This window comes from Gavialis gangeticus, unplaced genomic scaffold, assembly GCF_001723915.1.
Source record: "Gavialis gangeticus isolate Ggan-Ray unplaced genomic scaffold, GavGan_comp1, whole genome shotgun sequence".
Taxonomy (NCBI): domain Eukaryota; kingdom Metazoa; phylum Chordata; order Crocodylia; family Gavialidae; genus Gavialis; species Gavialis gangeticus.
In genome coordinates, this window is record NW_017729006.1 from 451689 (window position 1) to 476102 (window position 24414).

Below are 24414 nucleotides of genomic sequence, written 5' to 3' on the forward strand. Positions count from 1 at the left end.
TCCAGTTCTGGGCGCTGCACTTCAGGAGGGATGTGGACAGCATGGAGAGGGGCCAGAGGAGGACCACTCGCATGATCAGGGGGCAGCAGGGCAGGCCCTACGAGGAGAGGCTATGGGACCTGATCCTGTTCAGCCTCCACAAGAGAAGGCTGAGGGGGATCTAGTAGCCTGTTACAAATTAGTCAGAGGGGACCAGCTGGCATTGGGGGAGTCCCTGTTCCCCCAAGCGATACGAGGAGTGACTAGAAATAATGGTCACAAGCTGGCAGAGGGTAGATTCAGATTAGACATCAGGAGGCGCTACTTCACTGTCAGAGCGGCTAGGATCTGGAACCAACTTCCAAGCAAAGTGGTGCTGGCTCCTACCCTGGGGGTCTTTGAGACAAGGCTAGATAAACACCTTGCTGGGGTCGTTTGACCCCAGTACTCTTTCCTGCCTTGTTAGGGGGTCGGACTTCATGATCTGCCCAGGTCCCTTCCAACCCTACAAACTATGAAACCTGTTTTAGAAATGCAACCCAGCCTGGCTAGCCTGACTTTGTCTCTGCTTGTGTGATAAAATCTTATCTATTAAGAGCTCATCACAAAGACGATTGTTCCTTCTAAGATGCAGAAAGTATTATCCTTACTGCATGAAACCCTCACATTGACATGAACGTAGCACAAAATGTGGTCCTTTTTATCATGTGCACACTTGATTTAACACTGAAATAAGCAGTAATGACCTCACAGAAGTATACCACTAGAGCTAACATTTGCCCCCGAATCCCTAAGGGTATATTTCTAATACATGAAATAACATATTTTGAACACTATAAAGTACTTTTTCGATGATAATGATATATAGGCTAATGAGGAAAGCCCCAGAAATTTTCAGATCTAGACCCAGATGAATTATGTCGCACAGTGCTCAGAAACCACACACATCACTTTTTCGGAATTCAAGACGTGCTTCTGATAGCAAATCAGAAGAGTGGCGACTTCATTTTAACACCACTTTTCCCTCAACTATTAATCCTCACTCTCAAATAATCTGTCAACATGTCTGCATAATCCATGCCAGCATTTTCACAGTTAATGCAGTTTTAAGGGGCAGTAATGATAAATGCATTTAAAATTAAACACAGAAGCTATATACCAACTGTGGTTTCAACATTTCTAGATGGGAAGCTTAATCCTAGTATTTAAACATACTGTATATTGTAGTTGTTCAGCATTCCTAAACTCATGCCCAGCTGTTAGAAGAGCATCATGCCCACTCAGCAAGGCAATACCCAGTTGGGCTGATGGTGCCTAATGATCAAAAGATAGCCTGTAGAATGCAAGTGACAGCCTTCTGAAGAGATTCCTCCAAGTCACAAACACCAACATATCAGGGCCACATGGACAGTTCCAGCATCCTACCTGCTGACTACCTGTCTGTAGTCAGAACAAACAGCTTAAATCATGTTCCTGGGACCCTGTTCTCAAATGCCTTATTTCATGCTTTGACATCCATTTACAGTGCTTCCTTTCTTAAGAAAGGCTGCTGGCATTCAAAACACTGAATCTGAACAGTAATACATAGAGGCTAAAAATAAACTTGGCCATTCACCTCTGGGGAATAGATGAGTGCTAGCAGCTGTCAAATTTACCTGACTCAGGTCAGCTTCACTGCTGATGCATGCAATTTGCTGAAAAACAGTGAAACACGCTGATCTTACATGTTTCAGTAAAAAGCTCAGGAACAAGACACTGATTCAAGAAAATCCCTCTTCCATCAACACCTTCAGGAAACATCTAAGAATTGAATCCATGCTTTTGTGAAAGCTCAGTGACACTTATAAAATATTCTTCTTTCATGGACCTTTTTTTCCTTCCAAAATATTCATTGCATAGCTTTACTGACTGCTCGGGGACCTACTCAGGAAATCAGACAGGAAAGCTAGGGGAAATATATAACAAGACTGATCAGCTACCAGCTAGTAGCTGTAGTACTAGTTGCTTGCTAACTGGAAATGTTAGAGCTCTGTTGGTTTGTCTCTTCAAAATGTGAAGGGGCAGCTCCCTGAAAGTCAGGCTTTAAAAAGTTCCTATAAAAGAATCTCAAGACTATATGTATGTGTATTTCCTTTTCAATTTTCTTATTTTCATTGGGATATTACTTGAAAAAAAAGCATGTGTATTAAAAAAATATATCCAATGATATTATTTATTGATACAATCCAATAGTAACACAAGGACAATTTTTATACTGATTTATACTATACACATTCCTTTAAAAACATGATTCTCTAGCCAGATTATTATAAAAGAGAAGTAATTGCATCAAAGACCACAAAATGTTATCAGTGCAAAATTGGCAGGAGAGAATTGGACCCAACGGCTTTGCACAGGCATAAACTACTGACTCATGTAGCATGAAATCATTGGCTTATGTGTGCCAGACAATAAATTCTAAAGACTCAGATATCAGCTGAGTCCTAATAAATATATAAAACAATGTTATAATTAAACTACTTCACCTATTTTTATTTTCTACATTTGCTTCTTTGGATCATTTTCTCATGGTTTAGTATACTAGAGAATAAGAGGCTGATACTCTATATTTCTTTTTTTTTTTCAAATGAAAAGCTATTCCCATTGTACCTTCTGTGCAATAAATCTATTTTCAATTTGAAGAGAAGTCCAATATACCTGACAAAACCAATTAAAATACATAAATTATTAAATAAGCTAGTCTTTGAAGTATCTTTTCTGATGAGACAAAAATAAAATGTGTGCAAGGAGAGGAAAAGTGCCCAACTCTAAGTATTTCATATCTTTCAGCTAATGCACCCTTCAAGAGAATGCTATAAAGTAGACATCAGCAGTGTTTTCTGGTGGTGGGCCAGAATGACCTAGCTTAAGTCCAAGGTGGACCACTGCTTGTCCCCAATGCCTGGTGTGATAGGAACCCACCAGGTAAATTGGTGACTTACCTGATGGCTGGTGGTTTGCATGAGTTCAGGAGGTTTTGTATTTTCAGAAAAGGAAGAAGAGGGAAGCACCAGGACTCAAGGGGAGAGCTTATGCCTGGACAAAAGCAATCAGGAGTGGTGCCCCAATGCACACCAGACTAAATCTATTACCCCAGTAGGGCACTCAACCTATGCTGAGGCACTGCTGCCATGTCTAGCCAACTAGCCTGAGTGATTTGAGCTCAGTTACCTGTTTACATTCTAATCCTTTAAAACAGAGGTATGGGCACCATCCTACATGAGTTCGATCCTCACCTGGAAGGGAGAGAACCAAGTAGAGCTCCAACTCACCATCAAAGTTCAACAACAACACCCTAATGGAAAAGGGTGGTGTGTAAGGGAGGAGGAGCTCCACAGAAGCACAATGCAGACTTGACTGCACCAAGTCCACTGGGTGACCACAGGTACCTCTTCTCCATACTTGAATATAGAAACAGCAAGTTGTGGCAAGAGAGAGGATGAAGATGCATTGCTACTAGGTGAACAGGGCACTGTCTCAGGGCACACAGGTGCCCTGCACCTGAGAGCAGAAACAGCTCGAGAGAGAGCCCTAGCAGTGAGGGGGAAAGCCCGGCTGCTACTTACCAGGGCAGCCAGAGTCACAGGTGCTGGTTGCTAGGACAACCACTGGGGAGTCAGCTGCCAGGAAGGGGCAGGGTCTGGCACATATAAACTCCAGGAGTGAGGCCAGGAGGGCAGTTCCCTGCTGGCGGCCAAGGGAGAAGGAGCTTGGCCAATGCAGACAGAGGGGAGAAGCCTGACTGCATGAGCAGCCCCTGATTGCTGCTATGGGTTGGAGTCTTCCCCAATAGGGATTGAATGTTGTTTTGACCAGATGGTTTAGGTTTTTATGTTATAGTCCAGGGGCTTTGTGTTTTGTGTTTGCTGTTTATCCGGAGGACCAGGTGAGGCTATTAGGGGTTGGAGGAGGCCTCATAGGGGCTCCACGGCAGTCTGGGGACCACGGTGCTGGAGAGGGCGCGGCACTTTGGGTGCACTGACCCCAGGCCCAGGGCATGGGGCAGCGAGAACCCCAGATCAAGGGGGCCAGGAGAAGCCCCAGAGCGAGGGGCAGAGAGAAGCCCAGAGAGAGAGAGAGACAGAGAGAGTGGGCCGTGAGGAGCCCCAGAGCGAGGAGGGCTGTGAGAAGCCTCAGGCCGAGGGGGCAGCAGGAAGCCCAGAGAGCGAGGGTGGTGGGAAGCCTCACCAAGAGGGGGCAGCAGAGCGCCAGGAAGGTCCAGGGTGAGATAGGGCAGCGGAAGCCCAGGGAAGTCACGAAGAGGGCCAAATTACAGCAAGGTCCAGGTCAAAACCACGTCAGTACTATCTGCAAGGCTTGGGCTGCGGTGTAGGGGAGGAAAAGGAGCCGCAGATAGCGCCCCCTGGCCACTGGGGCGAATAACATGGGCAGCCTCCCACTAATTACATCAATTAATTAATCAATTAAGATCAAAGTGTGGCAGGACAGTAAGCAGGCAGTTGGCCCATAACAGGAGGACGGAGTCACCAAGAGAGAGGCTCCAGTAGAGATACTCCTGTCACAGGTGCACACGCTGCCCTCTAGACATGAACCTGTTACACCTGGCCACAGGTCAGCTTGGGAGAAGCTACTGGCTACAGGCTCACATGGGTGCCAAAGCCTTGCTCCCTGCAATTGCCACTTCAGGTCAGATCTGGCCTGTGGGCCATAGGCTGCCACCCCTGCATAAACAAAAAATGGACAAAGCAAATCTCAGTGGAGTTAAAGCAGGAATGGACTTGGCCTGACTGAGTTTGAATTTAGCAATTTATGCCAAAGTTGTCACCTTTCTATGGATTTGGTATGTAGTCATCTTACCTAATTAATGTCTGAATATTTCATATTTTAAATCTTTGTGATTGGTAATTTGTAAATATCTAATATAGTTAAGAATATTTCGTGAACTCTACCATGTAATACAGCTGCTAAATGCTATATGTTTACTCATCCTGGCTAAGTACAGGCATTCAAGAAGCCCAAGGCGGAAGCACTGTAACTTTTAAGCTTTACTCTAAGTGCTCAAGGATAGGTCAGAAGCAAACAGAATGCACATTTGTGCTGCAGTGGAGTGGGGCTTGGGGTCTGCCTGTACATGCCGAGTCCAGAAGGTGGGAGGGCTGGGGGGGGTGCACTCATATGCCTCCCAGCATGACCAGCAGGCTCCGCAGGCTGCTGAAGACTCCTGAATGGAGCCAAATGGCTGAGCCACCCCTGATTGGCTGCTGGGTATGGGCCACCATGCCTCCAGACTCTCACCATCATGACTTGCACTTCATTTCCAGGCCTGAGCACCCAAGCAGGGAAACCCAGGAGCTACAGCAGGTCCTGCAAATTGCCCTGTGTGTGTCTTGTTGGAGGCTGCAGGACATCACGGTTGCAGGACTTGTTGTAGCAGTGGTTCATTCTGGCATGTGCCCTTGTGGCTATGAGCCACCATGCTGTTCCTGCCACGTATGTGTGTTTGCATCAGATGCCTGGGTTCTGTGTGTCTCTGTCTCTGTCTGTGTGAGTAACCCAGATGCTCAGGTTCCATGTGTGTGTGTACTTGTGTGAACCAGGATACCTGGGTTCTGTGTGTGTGTGTGCATCTGTGTATGTCTCGTATGTCTGTATTCCCTCCCTATCCCCACCAATGCTGAGGGTCCTGCTCAGAGGCAGACTATCTGGATCCTCAAACCTCTAGCCAACTAGCTCCTCACCTGCATGGACCAGGAGCCCTCCCCAGATGAGTAGGGCTAGTGGGGTTTGAGTGCTCCTTCCCTTGCACTGGGCTATGAGTCTCCAGGCCCAGGCTTTTTTAGCCCTACACCATAGGCAGTGCTGCCCACAACCTGGACTGGCCAGACAGTGTCCCCTTTCCCCTCTCCATCACCAACCTCTCCCAGGGGCATACATCAGGGCACAGAGGAATGCAGCCCAAAAAAGAGTCTTGCCTCATTTTAATCAAATTCATAGATTCTTAGGGACTGGAAGGGACCTTGCAGATCACCAGGTCCAGCCCCCCACTCTAGGCAGAAAGACAACTGGGGTTAGGTGACCCCAGCAAAGTGACTGTCTAATCGCCTCTTGAAAACCTCCAGGGTAGGTGACTGCACCACCTCTGGAGGGAGTTTTTTCCACAGTCTGGACACCCTGACTGTGACGGAGTTTTTCCTGGTACTAAGCCTGAAGCAGCCTTCCAGGAGTTTGTATCCATTGCTCCTGGTCTTCCCTGGGGGTGCCGTAGTGAACAGTTGTTCACCAAGCTCCAGATGCACTCCTTTGATATAATGGTAAGCCACTATCAAGTCCCCTCTCAACCTCCTATTCTTTAGGCTAAAGAGGCCCAGGTCCCTCAGCCTTTCCTTGTATGGCTTGCCTTGCAAGTCCCGGATCATACGGGTGGCTCTTTTCTGGACCCTCTCAAGTTTTTCCATGTGTCACAGGGCAGGGGCCTAGGAGCGGCCGTGATCTTTCCTGGTGCCCCCTACCGTGCCAAGTTGTCGATTAAGCACCCTTGTTCTCACCCGCCACATCTTTGATGGTATCTGTTTTATAAGGGAGGCTGCCTTCTGTCCCCTTGGACACGGTGCTCTTATTTATCTTGGCCCCTGTTCCGCCTAGATTGGTTTGGTGCACCCAGCCTTATGGGCTATGCGTGGCTCCTACCATCCCTAATACCATGCCCCAAGCCTCTCAGGTGTACTGGACGTTGTTAAGTCAAATTACTATTGCCCATGCCCTTGCAGACGTCCTCCGGGCCCGCCTCTGTACGCTCGCCCTCGCCGGGGCTTGCCTCTGTACGCTCGCCCTCGCCGGGGCTTGCCTCTGAGCTCATGCCCTCGCCGGGGCTTGCCTCTGCACCCTCAAGGGCACTCCCTAGCTTCTCCCACCGCTGCTGCCCGTTCTGGGCCTTTTCCCTGTGGTCGCTGCATCGTTGCCCTCCCTGGGCTTCCGTCTGTATGATCACCCTCCCTGGGGCTTTTCCCGCACAACACTGCCCCACTGGGGCCTTGCTTGCGCTCACGCCGCCCCCACTGGGGCCTTGCTCGCGCTCACGCCACCCCCACTGGGGCCTGTCTCCGCAATGACACCGCCCCCACTGGGGCCTTGCGACTCCCGCAATCGGGGCTCAGGTGGCCATAGCCGTGCCTGGCCCCCAGACCCCTTTCCAGGTCTTGCGTCCCACTGGGGCTTCCCACACCTGAGGCTCAGGTGGCCTTAGCTGTGCCTGGCCTCCAGACCCCCTTTCCAGGTCTTGCGCCCCACTGGGGCTTCCCACAATCGGGACTCAGGTGGCCGTAGCCGTGCCTGGCCCCCCCAGACCCCTTTCTGGGTCCTACACCCCACTGGGGCTCCTCACAATTGGGCTCAGGCAGCCTCGGCCTTACCTGGCCCTCAATCCACTGAACCCCCTTCTCAGGGTTGAGGTCAGTGTACCCCCTAACTACTGTGCCCTCTCTGGCACCAGACTGCTGTGCCCTCTCTGGCACCAGGAACCCCCATGCTACTGGGGAGCTCCTATGAGGCCTCCTCCAACCTCTTATAGCCTCAACCGGTCCTCCGGTGTAATAACAAACAACAAACAAACAGAATAATACGAGCCAACCGGCTATAACGCAAACAAAGCCTCCTGGCTAAAATGCGACCCTAAACCATCCGGTAGCTTATCCTCTCAAATCCCTACCAGGGTTTCCTCCACCTGGCCTTCTCACACGGGAGCTGATTCAGGCCTTCAGCTTCTATAGGCTGCAATGCTTCAACAGAGCTCCTACTCCATCAGCTGCCAGAGGGGAACTGCCTCCTTGGCCTCAGCCTGTGCTGTTTATATCGGCCAGGCCCTGCCCCCTTCTGGTCAGCTGACCACTGTGGTTGCCCCGGCAACCAGCACCTGTCCTTCTTTCTAGGAGCAGGGCACTTCAATGCCCTGTGACACCATGTCCTTATTGAAATGTGGCACCCAGAACTGGACATAGTACTCCAACTGCAGTCTCACCAGTGCTGAGTACAGTGGGAGTATCACTTCCTTAGTTTTACACAAGATGCATCATTTGAATCATGCCAGTGTGTTGTTTGCCCTGCTGACCACTGCCTTGCACTGACAGCTCATATTCATGCAATGGTCAGTCATTACCCTTAGGTCCCTTTTGGCTATGGTGCAAGTCAAGCCATCACCACCGAGCCTACATGTATGTTGAAGGTTGTTTGCACCCAGATGGAGCACTGTACATTTGGAAGTATTAAACTTCATCTGGTCCCAGTCTGACCAACTCTCAAGCCTTTTCAGGTCCGGCTGTATCTGCAACCTATCTTCTGGTGTGACCACACTGTGCCATAACTTGGTGTCATCCGCGAACTTGGCAATCAAGCTTTTCACTCCCCCATCCAAATCATTGATAAAGATGTTGAAAAGCACTGGTCCAAGCACGGACCTCTGAGGGACACCACTGGCCACTTTGTGCCAGGATGACACAGATCCATTCATGAGAACAGTCTGGATCCTACCCTGTAGCCAATCTTGAAGCTTTCAGATTTGTAATGTGTTTTTTTCTGAGCACTTACCGCACAAGAAGTGAAACTTCTGTACCTGACCTCAATGGTTAAGGTCCTGTTTACAGAATATATAGAGCCTGAGTGCTAAGAGGTGTTTATTTGATCTTTTTTAGAAAGGCAGGCCTTGGATATATATTGCATGTTACTTGAAGCATCCTGCTAGTCAGGCTGAAAAAAAAATTGCAGTCTGGATAAAGGTATTCATACTGCAACAGAGGAAACAGAAATATTTTTCATTTTCTATCAGTTGGGTATAAATCAAGAGAACCATAAAAGTCAAAGAACACAACTTGTACTTCTATGCCTAGGGTACATCACTGAATCTGTAAGTGCTGAGAAGCTGAACAGAAAGCAATCAAGTAAGGAAAGATTTTTGCACCAGGACTATATATGCATTCCAGAAATCCTTTCACAAAAGAAAAGAATAAAATTATTGTGAAACTCTCCAAAACTCATTGGCTTCTACATATCATAGCGATTACATTTTTTAGGCTGTATGTGTACATTGTGATGCAAAGCAAGTAAATGCAAATGGAATTTACAGACCTGTTCAGTGATTAATCTTTTAAAGCTTTGGAAGACATGAAAAGGTTAGGTGAATGGTTGCTTCAAGTTCATTTCAAATCCAACCTCAAAAGAAAACCTTTAGTTTGTGGTTAAGAACATATTGGCAAAAGATTAATCGGGAATAATTTGTCTTTTTTATTTCAAACTTATTTAGCAGATTGTCCAAGAAGAATGTTAATTCCATTTCACTGGTAGGGGAAAAAATGATTACCTCACTAAACAAAAAAGAATAAAGGGTGACGTCTGTGCTATAGAATGTCAAATAGAGTACACAGAAAATGTTCAGTTCCTGCAAAAACACTTCTATGAATATATGCATCCAATAAGTTAACCTTGGCTCTTACTATAGGGAAAATCCATATATTCACTAAATCTGTCTTCCATCTCCATACACCCATTGAAGGAGAAAGAGTTCTCCTGTTATAGGACCAGATTTTGTTTAATGTAAGTGAACCATAACAGTGTACAAAGGTGACTTCTCCCCCTCTCCTTTACATAAAAAATATTAAAATTCTGCAGAATTTCATTCAGGCAGTAAATATTTGCCACGCTGAACTCAGTGATGAAACTCCCATTTGTTTCAATGGGATCAAAGCTTTTACCTAGAATGCTCAGGGGTTGCTCCCCACTACCACCTCAGTGGCTCAGTGGACATGTCTATATGTTCATTAATGCACCTTAGATACTGCACATTTAGTTCAGTACTTAATGAAGTACTAAATGCGCAGTAACTAAAGTTATTGTGCAGTAGCACTGGTGCACAGTTATTTAGTGACACTTACTGAGCATTAGCCAAATAATACTGTGTAGTAGGCTATTAGCACAGTTTTTGCTGTGACACACTACAGCACAGTTATTAGGCTAATGAGCAGTAAGTACCTCGTGTAGACGCACCCAGTGTACAGTTTCCCAAAGGGAATGGAGAAGTCAAGGCTAAGACACTGTTGTGCCTCCGCCCCAAGCTGCAGAAGGCATCAGAGGGATGCAACTGCCCTCCCAGTATGTACAAAGCAGTATGTGCAGTTCCTGCCTGTGGGAGAGCTTTAAGAAGCATGCCTGAGGCAGAATTATTCCAATTTGATATAATGTAGCCTATTACATCAAATTGAAATAATTTAATAATATGATGGTCACTGAACTTGCAGATTTATGTGCCTCAGCTATGCTTTTAATACTTCAGGTACAGGGAAGATATCGAGCAATAAGTCAGGAAAGTGCTGACAGCAAAAATAAATCAGTACAACAGATATTCTTAGAACGGTTGTTGTCCCAGGGGGATGCAAGTAAAGGGCCCGGAGACCCCTTCCACAGCAGGATCTGGTGCCAAGCTGACCCACCGGGACAAGAAAGAGAAAGGCCCTAAAGATAGGGTGAGCTTACCATTTTCAGGAAGAGACAAGCCAGATGAACCATACCGGGACAGAACACCCGTGCAATTCGTCAGCCACTTTTATTTTCAGCTGGGAGTGTCGCGGGCGAATGACATCACAGGAAAGTGCCATCTGGCTGAAATAAAAGTCGGCAATGGGAAAATGGCCGGGGGAGCACTGTGGGAGACCAGCTGCAGGACTGCTCCCCAAGCTGAGCATGGGCTGCACCAGCAGCAAGAAGAGAGGATCCGAGGGGATCCGAGGGGTTCAGGGCTGAGTAAAAGGGCCACCACATTGGCTGGCAGTGAAGCCAGACAAGGAAGGATGGCATCAAGGGATGTAGGAGCCACAGATGCTGGAGCAATGAGTGGGATGGGCTGGAGTCTTGTTCCCCTTTTTTTTCTTTTTTTCTTTTTTGCGTGTTAACTTGTTTTATTATCTCAGAGCCCTAGGCTAGGGATTGAGGCCATGGGCAGCACTCGCAGACCAGGAGAACTCTGAAGTATAAGGTATAATGTCCCCCTTTTATTTAAACTTGTGTACAACTGTCAGTCCACAGGTGCTGATCCCCATATTGCTCTGGCTCCAGCAGTGGCAGTTGGAGGCTCTGGGCTCCCCACCCCTCCAGCTTCCACTACCTCCCTGCCCCAGGGGCGGTGGAGCAGAGCAGCATGGCACAGCCCATAGTGCCAGGGAAGCCTATGGTGTGGGGATCTGGCACAGCATAGTAGAGGAGTTGAAGGTGGGGCTGGGACACTTGTGCCCATGCATGTGGTATAGCACAGCATGGAAAAGGAGTACCCACATGCTCAGGGAGGTTGGAGGAAATGCCCATGTGCCCAGTTTAGCAGGGGGCAGAGAGTTCCCACATGCTGGTGAGGAAGAAGGCAGACTGCGTCCAAATACAAACTGACCCCACTGTTGTAGTCCATTGGGCGTATAGCCTGCTGGTTCCTAAGAAGCTGGACAATCCCAGTGTTTTATATCCTATAGGTGTTCTCATTTATTATGGAGGCAGGGGAAACACCATGTATCTGGATCAATGAAGGCAGTTTTTCCTTAAGTGTTCCCAGGGATAACTGTTCTTTTGGCGTGATTTAGTATCCACCAAGGTGTTGGGACTTAAACCCCACTTTATGGAAATGGGAGGCTCCTCCCTAGCTTGTTTCTGTGGCCACAGGGCTGAGGGCAGGTGAAACTTGGGGGCATCTGAACCCCAAACCTCTGGGCTTTGGCCTGCATGTAGAATGTCTGCCAAAAGACTTTGGAAATATCTGAAGCCCCTGCTGGGGGTGGAGGACGTTTGCCGGTTGTAGGGCCACTGATGGTTCTGGACTGACTCATGGATTTGGACTTGATATGACTGATTTTGATTTGGAACACGAAAGATTTCTTAAAAAAAAAATTATGGAGGCCTCCACTGTGGTTCCATAGTTAAGATGGAATTGAGTCTAGCACACTTAAGTAAAGATTCAAACATTTGGCTGTCCACAAAAATATAGCGCTTCCTCCAAATTATAGCACTCATTCCTATTATAAAATGAATGTCATGATCATTTAGAATAAATATGTTAACCAGTTAACTTTTTAAATTAATTTTAAAATGAATTAAAAGAAATGTAGCATCCCAAATCAGGTGTATTTGATCTTAGTAATGATTAACACAGATTTCAAACCTTCCATAAAGTGAGAACTCACTAAAAGGTTGTAAGTGTATATGTCATTTATATCTGGAAGTATTTGTTTTGTTTTGTTTTAGGATGAATGGTCATCTTTTGTTATTTTTCTTTATTATTGAAAGTTTCTCCTTCAGTGGACACTAAAGCAGCGGTTCTGAACCTTTTTCAGTCATCATACCCCTTGTTTTCAGAATGAGACTTCACGTACCCCCTTTCAATTGTCAAGGCATTTCTTTAGGCCCTTACACCTGTGTTAGACAAAGTATGAAATATATCTCACGTACCCCCTGTGGGGTACATGTACTCCCAGTTCAGAACCGCTGCACTAAAGCATGGTGTTTTTCAAAAACTACTGCCCTTTTGAGACAGGCATCTTTCCCCATTGATCTCAATGAGACTGAGTGCCATTGCCTCATGACAGCATAAAGGAAATGCTGGCTCCCGGGGACAGTTTATTTTGCTCTCATTAAGTGCAGTTGGAGAAGGAACTCATTTTCAAAAAGGGCAATTCTTGGAAAGTTTCTCTTCAGAAGAAAATTTTGTGCCAGTACCTGCTGCCAAATAGATTTTCTGTTACAAAAAAATAACCACAAATAAAAGCTAGTGATCCTACATGTTTCTTTTTAAAAGCTGCTTGCTACATGATCTCTACTCATGGCAGGAGAGAAGGTAAACTAGGAGGTATGCATGCAATTGGTACATCTGCATATATGCAGATAATATATGGGTAGGGATGAAAATATGTACACATGCATGATGCATCTAGGAAAAATGCAGGAGGCTGAAAAAAATAGGCATGTGAAGGAGAATGAAGACGGGGTAATGCAAAAGAATTTTTGAATAGGGGAAAATTAAGGTAATACCTTTTATCCATGTTACATTGCTCTGGAACTAATTTAATTAGAATCAATTAGGAATTTGATTGACTAGATTGAATTTAGCCTTCTCTGGGACAACAAATACACAATGCCTTATCAATAATTGTATAATTACTATAAATAGGGGTCTACCCAACTTGAGGAGGCGGCTGGCCAATTGGTGTTCAGAACACATGGCCAGTTGCCATTTTCACAGGCTTATTGTGGTGGCCCCACCCCACACCTCTGATTGGTTGAGAGGCCCTGGTGGCCTTGCCCCCCCACTGATTGGCTGAAAGGTTTGTCCATCATGTGGCCCCACCCCTCATCACTGATTGGTGGAGAAGGGTGGGGCCACATGACAGGCAGCCCTCTCAGCCAATCAGCAGTGAGGGGTGGAAGTGGCAGCCATCTTTTCTGCTTGCCTTTGTACCAGGCTGCATGCCTAGAAGGACTCCTAGCTTCCCCTGGGGAGTCAGCATTTTATTTTTAGTATTTTTTGGGGGGGGTGTTGTTTTTCCCCCACAGATTTCATAGACATCACCCAATTTTATAATTTTCACTAAATGTGCGGAATCGCAATGTAAGTAGGTCTCTAACTATAAACTGTTGTTAAAGAGCATGGCTAACAAACTCATTAAACAGCAGAGCTAACTCTATTTTGATACCTTACCTTTCTTTTATTACTTTCTTTTAAGCTTTACTCTGACTTTTCTGAATGGACAGCAGCTGGTTTGAGGATACCCTTACAATTTATTTTACCCTGAAATTACATCTGAATTTCATCTCCATTTAGTTTTTGGAAATGATACTGCCCTGCCTGCCTCTACCACTTAAGGAGCTCAGGCATCTTGTTACACCTGTTATTCATTATGAAAAGAATAAACAGGAATTCGTAATTTTCCTTTACCACTTTCATTATTTTATATGCCTCTGGTAGTTCCTTCTTATTCTTCCTTTCTGTAACCTTTTCATCCTTTTTATATGGAACCTTTTTCATATTATTCATAATTTTTACTAGCCATTCTGAATTTGGAGGGGGGTCTCACACTGTTAACGTTTTGCTCTAGAAATGATCATTAATTTGTGTTCTTTATTTGTTGCTTCATAGTTTGTTACTTTACCTCTCATTCCAATCCTATCTGGTTTTCACATAATCTTTTTTGTGATAGGTCTTGTCAAAGACCTTCAGAAAAACAAAACAGCTTATGTCAACCAGCTCTCACTTAGCCACTATTTTGTTGAAACTGGATGCAGTTTGTGCCAGAGTTTATTGTTCCTGGGCACACCCTTTACATGTGCGCCCAGGACAGCAGCATGTTGAGCCAGGTCAGAGCAGCCCCAGTTGGCAGAGAGCCCCAGGTGGTCAGTCTGCCAGCTTGGAGCTGCTCCACCCCGGCTCAATGTGTTGTGCAAAACTAGCTAGCAGGCAGCCCCCACTATAGTACCCTCGTGCCCCAGCCAGCCCCAGTCGCTGTCTTCACAGGTGTTTCCATCTACTAAATAACTTTGCTGTAGCATAATACTTGTCCCAGACAGTACTATCCTCCAACAGAATTAATTAATTTACTATGCCCTAATAGTAAATTAGGCACACGTGTAGATGATGATACTTTATTGTGAAGTTGATTAGTCAACACTGCAGTAAGGTGCAAGTGTAGATGCACCCACTGACTAGGCATTCTAAAAGGGTAGGGGCACAGTTATCTTTTAAAAAGAAATATTAGCCATTTAAAAATACTTTGAATATGACAAATGTGTTATTTAAATAGTGTCAGTTTATAATAACATTTTAATTGCTTCTGTCATTGTTTCTTTACTTGATTTTACACACAAAGGCAAGACATAAAGTCACCATGCTCAAAATTTTGGATTTAATACAGAGCTAGTTTCATAAAAAAGAGATACAGAAAAGTGATTAAATTCAAATCAAATAGTGTACCCTGTCATGTTCCTGTGGGAAATTAGTAGCCAAACAGATCAAATTCAAATAAAATATTGTACCCTGTCATGTTCTTGTGGGAAATTAGTAGCCCAATTCCCATGGACTTCAATAGGAACATAAATATTTTTGGTCAACCACGGTATTTGCAGTGGAGTTTACCACAGTGGATTTCAATTTTGTAAACATTTAAAATGTTTTTTTTCTAGTCAACGGTGAAATTATGGCTGGTTCCATTTTAATAAATAAAATTCCACTACTAGAAATTCTCAACTGTTTTTTGTGTGTGACGCTTGTATCTCATCCAGTATATTTCTGATGCTTTCTACACAGACCTCTCCTCTATGATGTTTCATACAAGCTTGCTTCCATACTTCTTCAAAACTTTCATCTGAAATGCTTACACCAATGTTTCGGAGAATTCGGGCAATCTGTAAAATAATATCGTATGATTAATTGTGGTCAGTATTTACTCTACATTTTGTAACTGCAATGCATATGGTGAATCCTCATTTGTCAAGTATTATCATTAATGAAATATAACATACTAATTCCTGGAATACTTAATCAAGCAAGTTTCCGTTAAAGTTATGGACTGCAAGATTATGCCCTAAATATATAAACTGTCAAGTTGAAGCATGTGCTGATTATAGCAGGGCACTGGGATGTGCCTGTTCCATTAAGAGAGCAAGCAGCTTTGGGAGCTGCTTGTAGGTGGCTGAGGGGAGCTAATGAGGAACTCACCTGACCAGAAAAGGCTCAGGCTGGAGCTACATAAGCCCAGAGCTGGCACAGTCGGGGAGTCTCTCCCTAGCAACCATGAAGTAAGGAGCTCCTGGGTGCCAGGTAGCAGGACTCCTGCAGGGACCTGGATTAAGCTAAATAACTCTGCAGGATTAAGCTAAATAACATAGGCAAGTTCCCTGGGCAGAGAAAGACCCCATTACAGGCAAGTAGCCTTTGTTTTATGTTAACCCCCAGAAGGTTTGAGGTGCCTACTAGAGGATCCGAGAGCACAGAGGAGGGGCTGTGTGTGGGATCAGAGAGTCCGAGAGCCCAAGGGGGCCAAGTGGATAGGCTAGAGTAAAGCCCCAGGCTGGAAAGTACACTCACTGTGAGATGAGGAATGTGTGCCCTCTTAAAGGGCAGAGGGCTGCTTCTGCTATTGTTTGTGTTTTCTGTTACAGTTTAAGGTAGCGTTTCCCAACCTTTTGATTCCAGCAGCACACTTACCAGGCCACTCTCATCCCATGGTACACTGGCCAAATGCAGAGCAGGGGCGGGGTAGCAAGTGGCCAGGCACAGAGCGGGGGGTGGGGACGGCCAGGTATGGAGCAGGGGGGGTGGCAAGTGGCTGGGCACAGACCGGGAGGAAGGGGGGCTGAGTGGCTGGGTGCCAAGTGGGGAGGGGGGCAGGGAGGCATGGCTGAACACAGAGCACAGATGCAAATCACTGACGGGAGCCACGCCCCCCGTCTGTCTGTGTATCCCTGGTGGTGGCAGGTGGGGGGCATATCTCCAGCCCAAAATCTGTGGCACACCTGGACATGCCTCATGGCATACCACAGTGTCATAGCACACTGGTTTGGGAAATGCTGGTCTAAGGGCTTATGGTTTAAATTACTGTTTATGTCAACGGTTTGGGTTGGGACAGCATAGGGAGGAAAATGGAAGTCCCATTAGTGTCCAAGAGACATACAACCACCTTGAGTCCTGCCTGGGGCAGGCTCAAGGCTCTAGTGAGTGTTGAGCCCAGAGTGGGCATAGTGCAAGGCACAGAGCAAAGAGGGGTCAGCAGCCCAGTGCTCAAGAGGGGCATAGTGACATAGGAGGCTCGGCACTCCAGAGGAGCCCAGCCATACAGAGGCCATGGGCCTGGTAACCGTAGGTGATAGATTGAAGCTAAGGCTTCAAAGCCAGGTCCAACGCTGTGGGCCTAGGCTAGCAGGCTTAGTGAAACTAAAGGGGCAGAAGCTGAGGATGCCAAGGCCCCAACAGAGGGAACAATGTCATAGTAACATCCTCAAGGCTTGGGACATGGTGTAGGAGAGGAAAAGGAGCCATGCAATTTTCCCTTAAGGCTACATGTACTCTACAGGGGCCTAGTCAAGCCAATAGGGATCTATCTAGCCTGAGGGCTGGACTGAGACCCAGTGGGAAATTATTAGGATTAAGGCTCACTCTAAGGCCTGTTGGTAGGCTCCCTTAATTAACCTTTAATATTAAGAACAAGGCATGGCAGTGTGCAATCTCGGGAAACTGGCATTAGAGTTTGAGCTGGACAGTAGCTGCAGGGATGCTAGGGGGTGTCATGGTCACCCCTGTGGCCACAAGACCTGTCACACTGATTCATCCCAGAACCTGGTTTATTCTAAAATCCTTTGCTATCATAATTATACTGATAATGTGTAACTTTACATGCCAGTTAAAATAAAAGCCTAATGAAAAGACCCTAATTGATCTAATAGACACTGAAATAGGCCCTTAGGCACAGATTCAGGACAGCAATTTAGCACATGCTTCTCTTAAACATATGTTAAGAGACTTCCTAGATTTGGATGCTTTCTTAAATCAGGGTTTTAGTAAACTCAATGTCAAGATGATATTAAAACACACTTACTGATTATCTATATTTTAAGCAATTTTGATCTTTTGCAATGAAGGTTGGAATTGTGGGTCATATTATTCAACTGAATTTTAGACAGCCTCTTCACTAATTTTAAAAAACTGTTACTGTGATATGGCCTCTGTTTTTAAAGGATACTTTCTTCAACTGTTACACATTTGAGAAAAGTTAATGCTTTACATAAAAATAAATTAGAATTATTTCACTGCATGAATACAAAATAATTTAACACTGTTACAAAATACTCTATACAGAGCTCTGCATAACATGGACTGTCTACAATGGAATATGACTTTTCAGACTACATTATAACCTTTGAGAACAGTTCTATTTAATACATGACGGGTATAATGGGCTTATCAATGAAGCATGAATTCTATTTTCTGTTAGTTATTTCTCTGTGCCTGACTTCTGCTGCAGACTTAGATTATAAAATGTTAACATTCAGAGGAGTTCTGACAAGCAATCTTTCATGGATATGTACAGAACAAGACACCACATCTTTTACATCCTAGGACACTAATTAGCAGTCTACTTTACTGTAAAACACCTAACCAAGCTCCAAGTTACTTCCAAGCATGACTTAATGCTTAATATAACAAAATGACTGGGAGAGGGAAGGAGGTTGTCACGTTCTCTTTTGTAATTTTTATTAGAATTTTATACTGTGAATTGCCATTATTTCAGAAATTTATTAAGTATCTTTGCTTCAAGTAAAAAAATCTGCTCTTTGTTTAACACCGTTGTATTAGAAAATACAGAGAAAGAAAGCAGTTTATAGCACAAACAAATTGTAGAAGGAGAAACAGAAGAGGCATGGATAAATTAAATGTACAAAGTGAGTTATTTTAGGGATGGTGGGGGAGAAAGCATAGGTTCTGGGAGTCATACAATTTTCTCCAATTCCTCACTGCTAGGAGAAAACAGAAATACAATTTTCTACATTCATTCATACCCATAACAAAATTTGAGGAGTTTATTCAAATACTGCCATTACATATGTGTTCCAAAATATCTGTCCAGCTCCAGTTATTTAGTTTCATAGAATGGATATGAATCATACTGTAGCAGGTTCAGTGTTAATAGCTCCATTTTCAGTCTCTCAGTGTCCTTTACAGGCTCACAGCCTGTTTATCATCTGCACTCCCCCCTAGGCAAGTTCCCTCTCAGCAGGAGTCAATCAACATAAGTCATATACATAGTCTCTGATGCACTCAAGGTCTCTCCATGCCCCATGCCCATCTTTACATTTTCCAGCAGACTCTTCAGATAACAGCACTCCAGGCATGGTCTCCAGGCTCCACCATGAGCTGACCTGCTGGCTACCTCCCTTTCAGCTCTACCTTCTCAGGGTCTCAGCTCTTGGCTCCCAGACTCTTAGCTTCCAGCTGTCAAATCCCAGCTGTCTGCCTGTCTCTAGCCCCTCTCCCTAGGAACCTAATTTATTCAGTCTGTCTGTCTGTCTCTCTCTGGTTCCTTCTGAAAGTCTCTCTCTTCCTCTAGGCTCCTTTCACCAGAAACCCTCTTAACTTCCTGTGGGCCAGCTAATTATCTGGATCACCTGGCCCAGCCCTCCTAGGCAGCCTGTAATCAGGTTTCACTGCCTGCAGCTGGGCTGTAGCCCTTACCAGTCTGCAGACTGCCCTGAGGCCCCTTGAGCTGGCAGTACGCTACTCTGCTATATATACCTATCATTTTCCTGCAGTTGAAACTGAAATACAGCTGAACTGCCAAGATCCAATTAGAAATTGGGAGGAAGACTGTGAGATGTTAGGTGGAGGAACTGTGTAAGTAGGTCTGTGAGAGAGAGAAGGAGCCACCAGGCTCCAAGGCTCCCAGGCTAATCAAAGGTTCAGAGGTCCCAGGTCCGCAGCCCCAAGGAGCCCAGCAGAGATTCCCCTTACCCAGGTGTGTTGGGAAGGGAGGGACCGAGAATTTCCCAGCCACTATAAAGAAGAGCCCGGGACAGGCAGGAAGCAACAACACAGAACCGGAAAGAGGAGGAGGAGGAGGTGGAGCACGCCAACACATGCTGCAGGGAACTCTAAAAGCGACCTTGAGTGCTGGTAGGAGCCTCTGGCAGAGAGCAAAACCCCAGCGGGGTTTCAGAACTCAGTTTACTGGCCCCTGCCAGGAGTAGAACTGTTTGTTTACCAGCCAGGAGCTGGCTGAGCCTGGCATGAGAAGGGTACTGTAATAACCCTAATAGAGGGGCACTATTGACTTTCAGGTACCGTAGTACAGGTAATAGTGGCACAGCCCAATAGTATGGACTTAAGCTGTTAAAAGAAATCGTGGCAAACTCTACAAGAGGCTCTCAGAGAAAAAGAGAGAGCCAATAAAGAGGGACTGACCCCACAAAGGTCAATTTTGGTTCAAAGTGTGGCTGCAGACAGCCGGAGCAGTGACACAGGCTAGGAGAGCCTTCTCTGTTTTTGTGTTTTCTTTTTTGACCTTTTCTTTTGTTGATTGTTTGAGAGGAACTGAGGACACGTGGCTGGACCAACTGGCTGGCCACCTCCCAGTGGAACGGGTGAGGGTGTAGGGGTGGTGGAGCCCTCAGAAACTCGGGACCTCATGGGACGTCGGTGAGACTAATAATTGGACCACATGTCAAGGTATATGAACCAACTCCGTTAACATCAAGTCATGGCAGACGAAACATGGGCGTGTAAGATCCTCAGTTAGAGCAGATAACACCCTAGTTGAGTAGCAGGCGGTGTCCTTCAGATCCACAAGGGACAGCAATACCCAACAAAGCCCTGTACAAATCTCTACAGTTGTCTGACTTCTCTCCTCAGCAACAGTCAGGATGACTTGGGAGAGGGCACAGATAGATCATCTATGACTCTACAGCTCCTATGACATAAACCTTCACAAGCAGGAAGACATATAGCAAAATAAATGCAGTTGCACCATAAAAATCATAAAGGAGCTGAACTAGTTTTCCATGCCTGGAATAAAATTTTCTCTTAAATAGTCTAGAACAAGACAAAGGTTCAAATATCTTTCACTTCTCTAAAATGTCCAACAGCAAAACAAGAAGTGCATGTATGTAGAACTCTTACTTTTGTTATAATTAAATCATTCTTCTCATTTTTTCACCTTTAAGTTGCTGCTATACCAATACTGTCAACACCAATTTTGCAGTTTTCTGTTTGCGTATAATAATATTTGGTACTTTATAATGCTTTTTACTCCCAGACCTAAGAATTTACAAAGACTTATTAACACAATTAACACTTATTAACACATATGGAAACTAAGAAGCAAAAAAGTTGTGTGACTTGTCAAAAGTCATTCACAAATCTAGGAATTAAATCCAGATCTTCTGATACTCAGTGTGGTGCCCGATCTACCCAAACACAGTAGAATTATTTCTCTAGAAAGAAACTTCTAAATCACTGTACTGTACCTCTGCCTTTGGTCTTGTTTTAAAAAAGTCTCTTTCATACACTCCTTTCTGGCTGAAGACAGATGGGCATATTAGTGCATATGCATTGGCTTCATCACCATAGTTATTTCTGTCACTGACACGGTGAATTTGGGGAGCAGGAATGTCAGAACGAATGCTTGGAACACCACACACAGGATAACCTGTGAAAAGACAATGAGTAAAACAAGAAATAAAAGAATGGTGTTTGTAGCAATAAGAAATTGGAGCTATCTATATTGTATTCCTCCAACTCTGAAGAATGAATTACTGTATTTACTCAAATATAAGATGACCCTGAATATAAGACCATCCCCCAATAATTAGATTTTATATATGGAAAAAATTATTTATCATAATTTTCCAGGTATAAAATCTAAGGATTGGAGGGCTGTCTTGAATACCATCCCTACCACTCCAGCTTTTTTGCATGTTTTCTCCACTTCCTAGTTTAAACCACAACCAGAAGCACATATATTGAAATACCACAAGGAAAGTTATTCTACAGAATTTCCAACAAAGCTAGAGACCGAATAATATAACAAATACATCACAAAAGGGCTGTAATTATAAAATGTCCAACATAACTTCTGGACCAGAAAGATCTATTTAAACATCCATATTTTGTATGCTTATCTCAAAAGGAACCTCCATACCTAAATCCTAAATATATTTCCCAAATTTGGTTAAATAGTGGTTGATTAATTTCATTCAAGTAGCTAACTATTCTCTTTAATTATCCAACTTGCTAATACTTTATAAAACTGGTTTTAGATTATCTCTTAACACCCATCAATGAAAAGTATGATTCACTGGACTTACAGGTTGTGGAGAGACCACCTACAACTGCATTGTACTGAGAGGAAGTTGTGCGATAATCAGCAAGGACACGATCTGTTGGCCTTGTCAGAGTCTTTGGTGTCTTTTCAAAACTCCCTGGTTCCTTTAGCACCAGGTCTTCCTGTTTCAACAGTGGTCCTTCACTTGTTTTGCTTTCTGTATCTTCAGGTTTAGAAGCCTCAGAAGCCTCTGCCTTTTTCCCTATAAAAAGTATATAATCATTCTAGGAATACAATATTTGAAGTGGTAAAACCAGTTACTTAAATCTAAAAAATAACCTACAGTATTAGGTAGAAGAGGTTTAATATATAAGTAGCATATTTTAGAATAGCTCCTAGAGACTTTTAAATTCTCCTGCTTTATGATGCCTTCACATAGCAAAAAGAATTGTCTAAAAAAAGTGTGTGTGGTGGGGAAGCATTCCAAGTAAGATTTGCACCTGATAAGCTCTGCTGGACTCCCAATTTTAAAAAGGTCTATAAGGTAAATCAGAGTTAAACCAGTATAATAGGACTTTCACATTTTCCAGTGGTTACCTTGAAAACCAGTTAAAGGTTCTCAAAGGATTTCTTTAAATGTGCAGAATTTAGAGATTGAGAACTTTGGTGCCATAAGCTTAAATTGTAAGTTACCACACTTATGAACACAAGTGTAACTAGAGGTACACCTTGATAGAATAAAATTAAGTTACTGTGATTTCTCAGTCTAAGGGAGAGAAACAAGGATGATCCCCATATTGGCTATGGCTCCCTCATTTGTTGTCTAGTTTTGGCCTCAGTACAAATTAGAGCAATCTGAGGGTCCCAGAGACCATATCCATCTTGGAAAAGCTGGAGTACATGGAAGTACTGCACCCCTAATTTCTTTCTGACCCTGTGTTGGTTAGGGGCATTGAAAAGGAAGGTATGGAAATTATCTACAGTGGCTCTATGCCTGCTGAGAAATCCTGAGTAGGAGCTTTTGGGTAGCTTCTGCTCTAAGAAGTTGAGGTAAAGGCAGCAAACTGAATCTTTTGATAACAAAACAATACTGTCGGCTATTATAATTTCAAACTACAATTTGTATCATCATCTGGGAAAAATAATGGATGAATCCAAGATTTTGCTGGCAAGTAGAAACTTTTAATATTTTTCTTGTAATTTTTGTTTGCTGTTTTGTTTGCCAACCTCTCCCCCTTATCAAGCTTAAGAAAAAAAGTTTGATTCATGAAAGTTTTCAGTGGATAATCTATTCGCCCAGGACTGAGAAGAGGAAGCACTACTTCAGCACTAATTCACATCATAGTGGAAATATGGAAACAATGACTGAACTCCCCAGATCCTACTCCCCAAGTACAATACCTATTCTGCTTCATCCTCAGCTCTTTCCATTGGCTAAGGTATGAGCAAGATTAGACATTGGGCGTGTCCATGCATGCAGGCACCTGTGCTTACAGCAGCTCAAATAAAAGCGGTACAAATTTGAGCCAGGGCTTTTTGCCTCCGTGCACGTGCCCAAACATGTACTTTGGTGTAAGGCAAATTGTGCCACATGGGGCAAAATAACCCTGCCTGATTCCTCCTGGATCTGCACCCAGGGGGAGCTAGAGCCCAGGGCCAGCACCTGTGCTGTCCCCAACAATATAAAAAGCTGCCCTGTCCTGGCCCCATCAATAAAAAGCTGCCCCAGCAAGTGGCTCAGAGCTACTCGCTCTCAGGAGCTTCAGGGGCCCTGCCAATTGGTCCAGTTGGTCCCACAGCCAGCTGGGTCCAAGATGTCAGCTCTGAGCATGCAGAGTCCTGCCACTGGCCTCCCTAGTAGGAATTCTGGTGTTCTTTATTTGAAAACTGAAAAATCCCTGATAAAGAAATCCCAAAGTCACTTTGTAAAATACCCCCAAATCCATGTTCCTCCACAATTAAAACAAAGACCACTATATAGAGAGAGAAAGAGAGAGACAGTGTAGGAGACAGAGAGACAACGATCAGTTGGGCAATGTTTTATTGATGTATCTACAGTGTTAAAGTAATTTGGAAGCCTACCAGTGTCTCTATTGTCATAATAAAATGAATTCTAAATACCTATATGTTTTGCTGCCCCCTGACAGGAGCCACAGCCCCCCCTTGACAGGGGCCAAATGGCCCCCACAGGAGCTACCACCTCCCCCTGCAGGGCCCACATGCTCCACCCCTGCTTGCTCCTCCAGCCCCCCAGATGGCTGCCCCACCTGGCCCCTTCCCCTGCAGGCTCCTGCAGACCCCCAATGGCTGACCTACCTGGCTCCACCCCCTACCCGCTCCCCCAGGCCCCCTGATGGCTGCTCTCCCCACCTCAGCCTCCAGCACCTAAAAAAAAGCCTCTACTCACTGCAGTAGCAGGGGCTGTGGGGGCTCTGGGGCCTCCTGGCAGAGCCCCCCAACACAGCTCGGGGCAGCGGGGCTTGGGCTTGGGCCACTGGGGCTGTCACCTGACCCTGCGCTGTGCCCCAGTGACCATGACGGCAGCTGCTACTGCTGGTGACTGCAGGGTTTTTTTGTTTGTTTTTAATTGCAGGGATGCTGGGGCCTGGTG

The 24414-nt window shown here is 44.9% G+C and overlaps 1 protein-coding gene across 1 annotated transcript in view; it reads right to left on the bottom strand.

The window, feature by feature from the left end:
- Window positions 1-14797: 14797 nt before the first annotated feature.
- EFHB (EF-hand domain family member B) overlaps window positions 14798-24414 on the bottom strand; it is a 34255-nt gene continuing 24638 nt past the window's right edge. The window contains exons 11-13 of the mRNA XM_019508739.1: window positions 21847-22065; window positions 21007-21188; window positions 14798-15396 (exon numbers count right to left, since the gene is read on the bottom strand). Of these exons, the coding sequence (XP_019364284.1) occupies window positions 15235-15396; window positions 21007-21188; window positions 21847-22065 (563 nt within the window). The 3' untranslated portion in view covers window positions 14798-15234. The remainder of the gene's footprint in view (window positions 15397-21006; window positions 21189-21846; window positions 22066-24414) is intronic.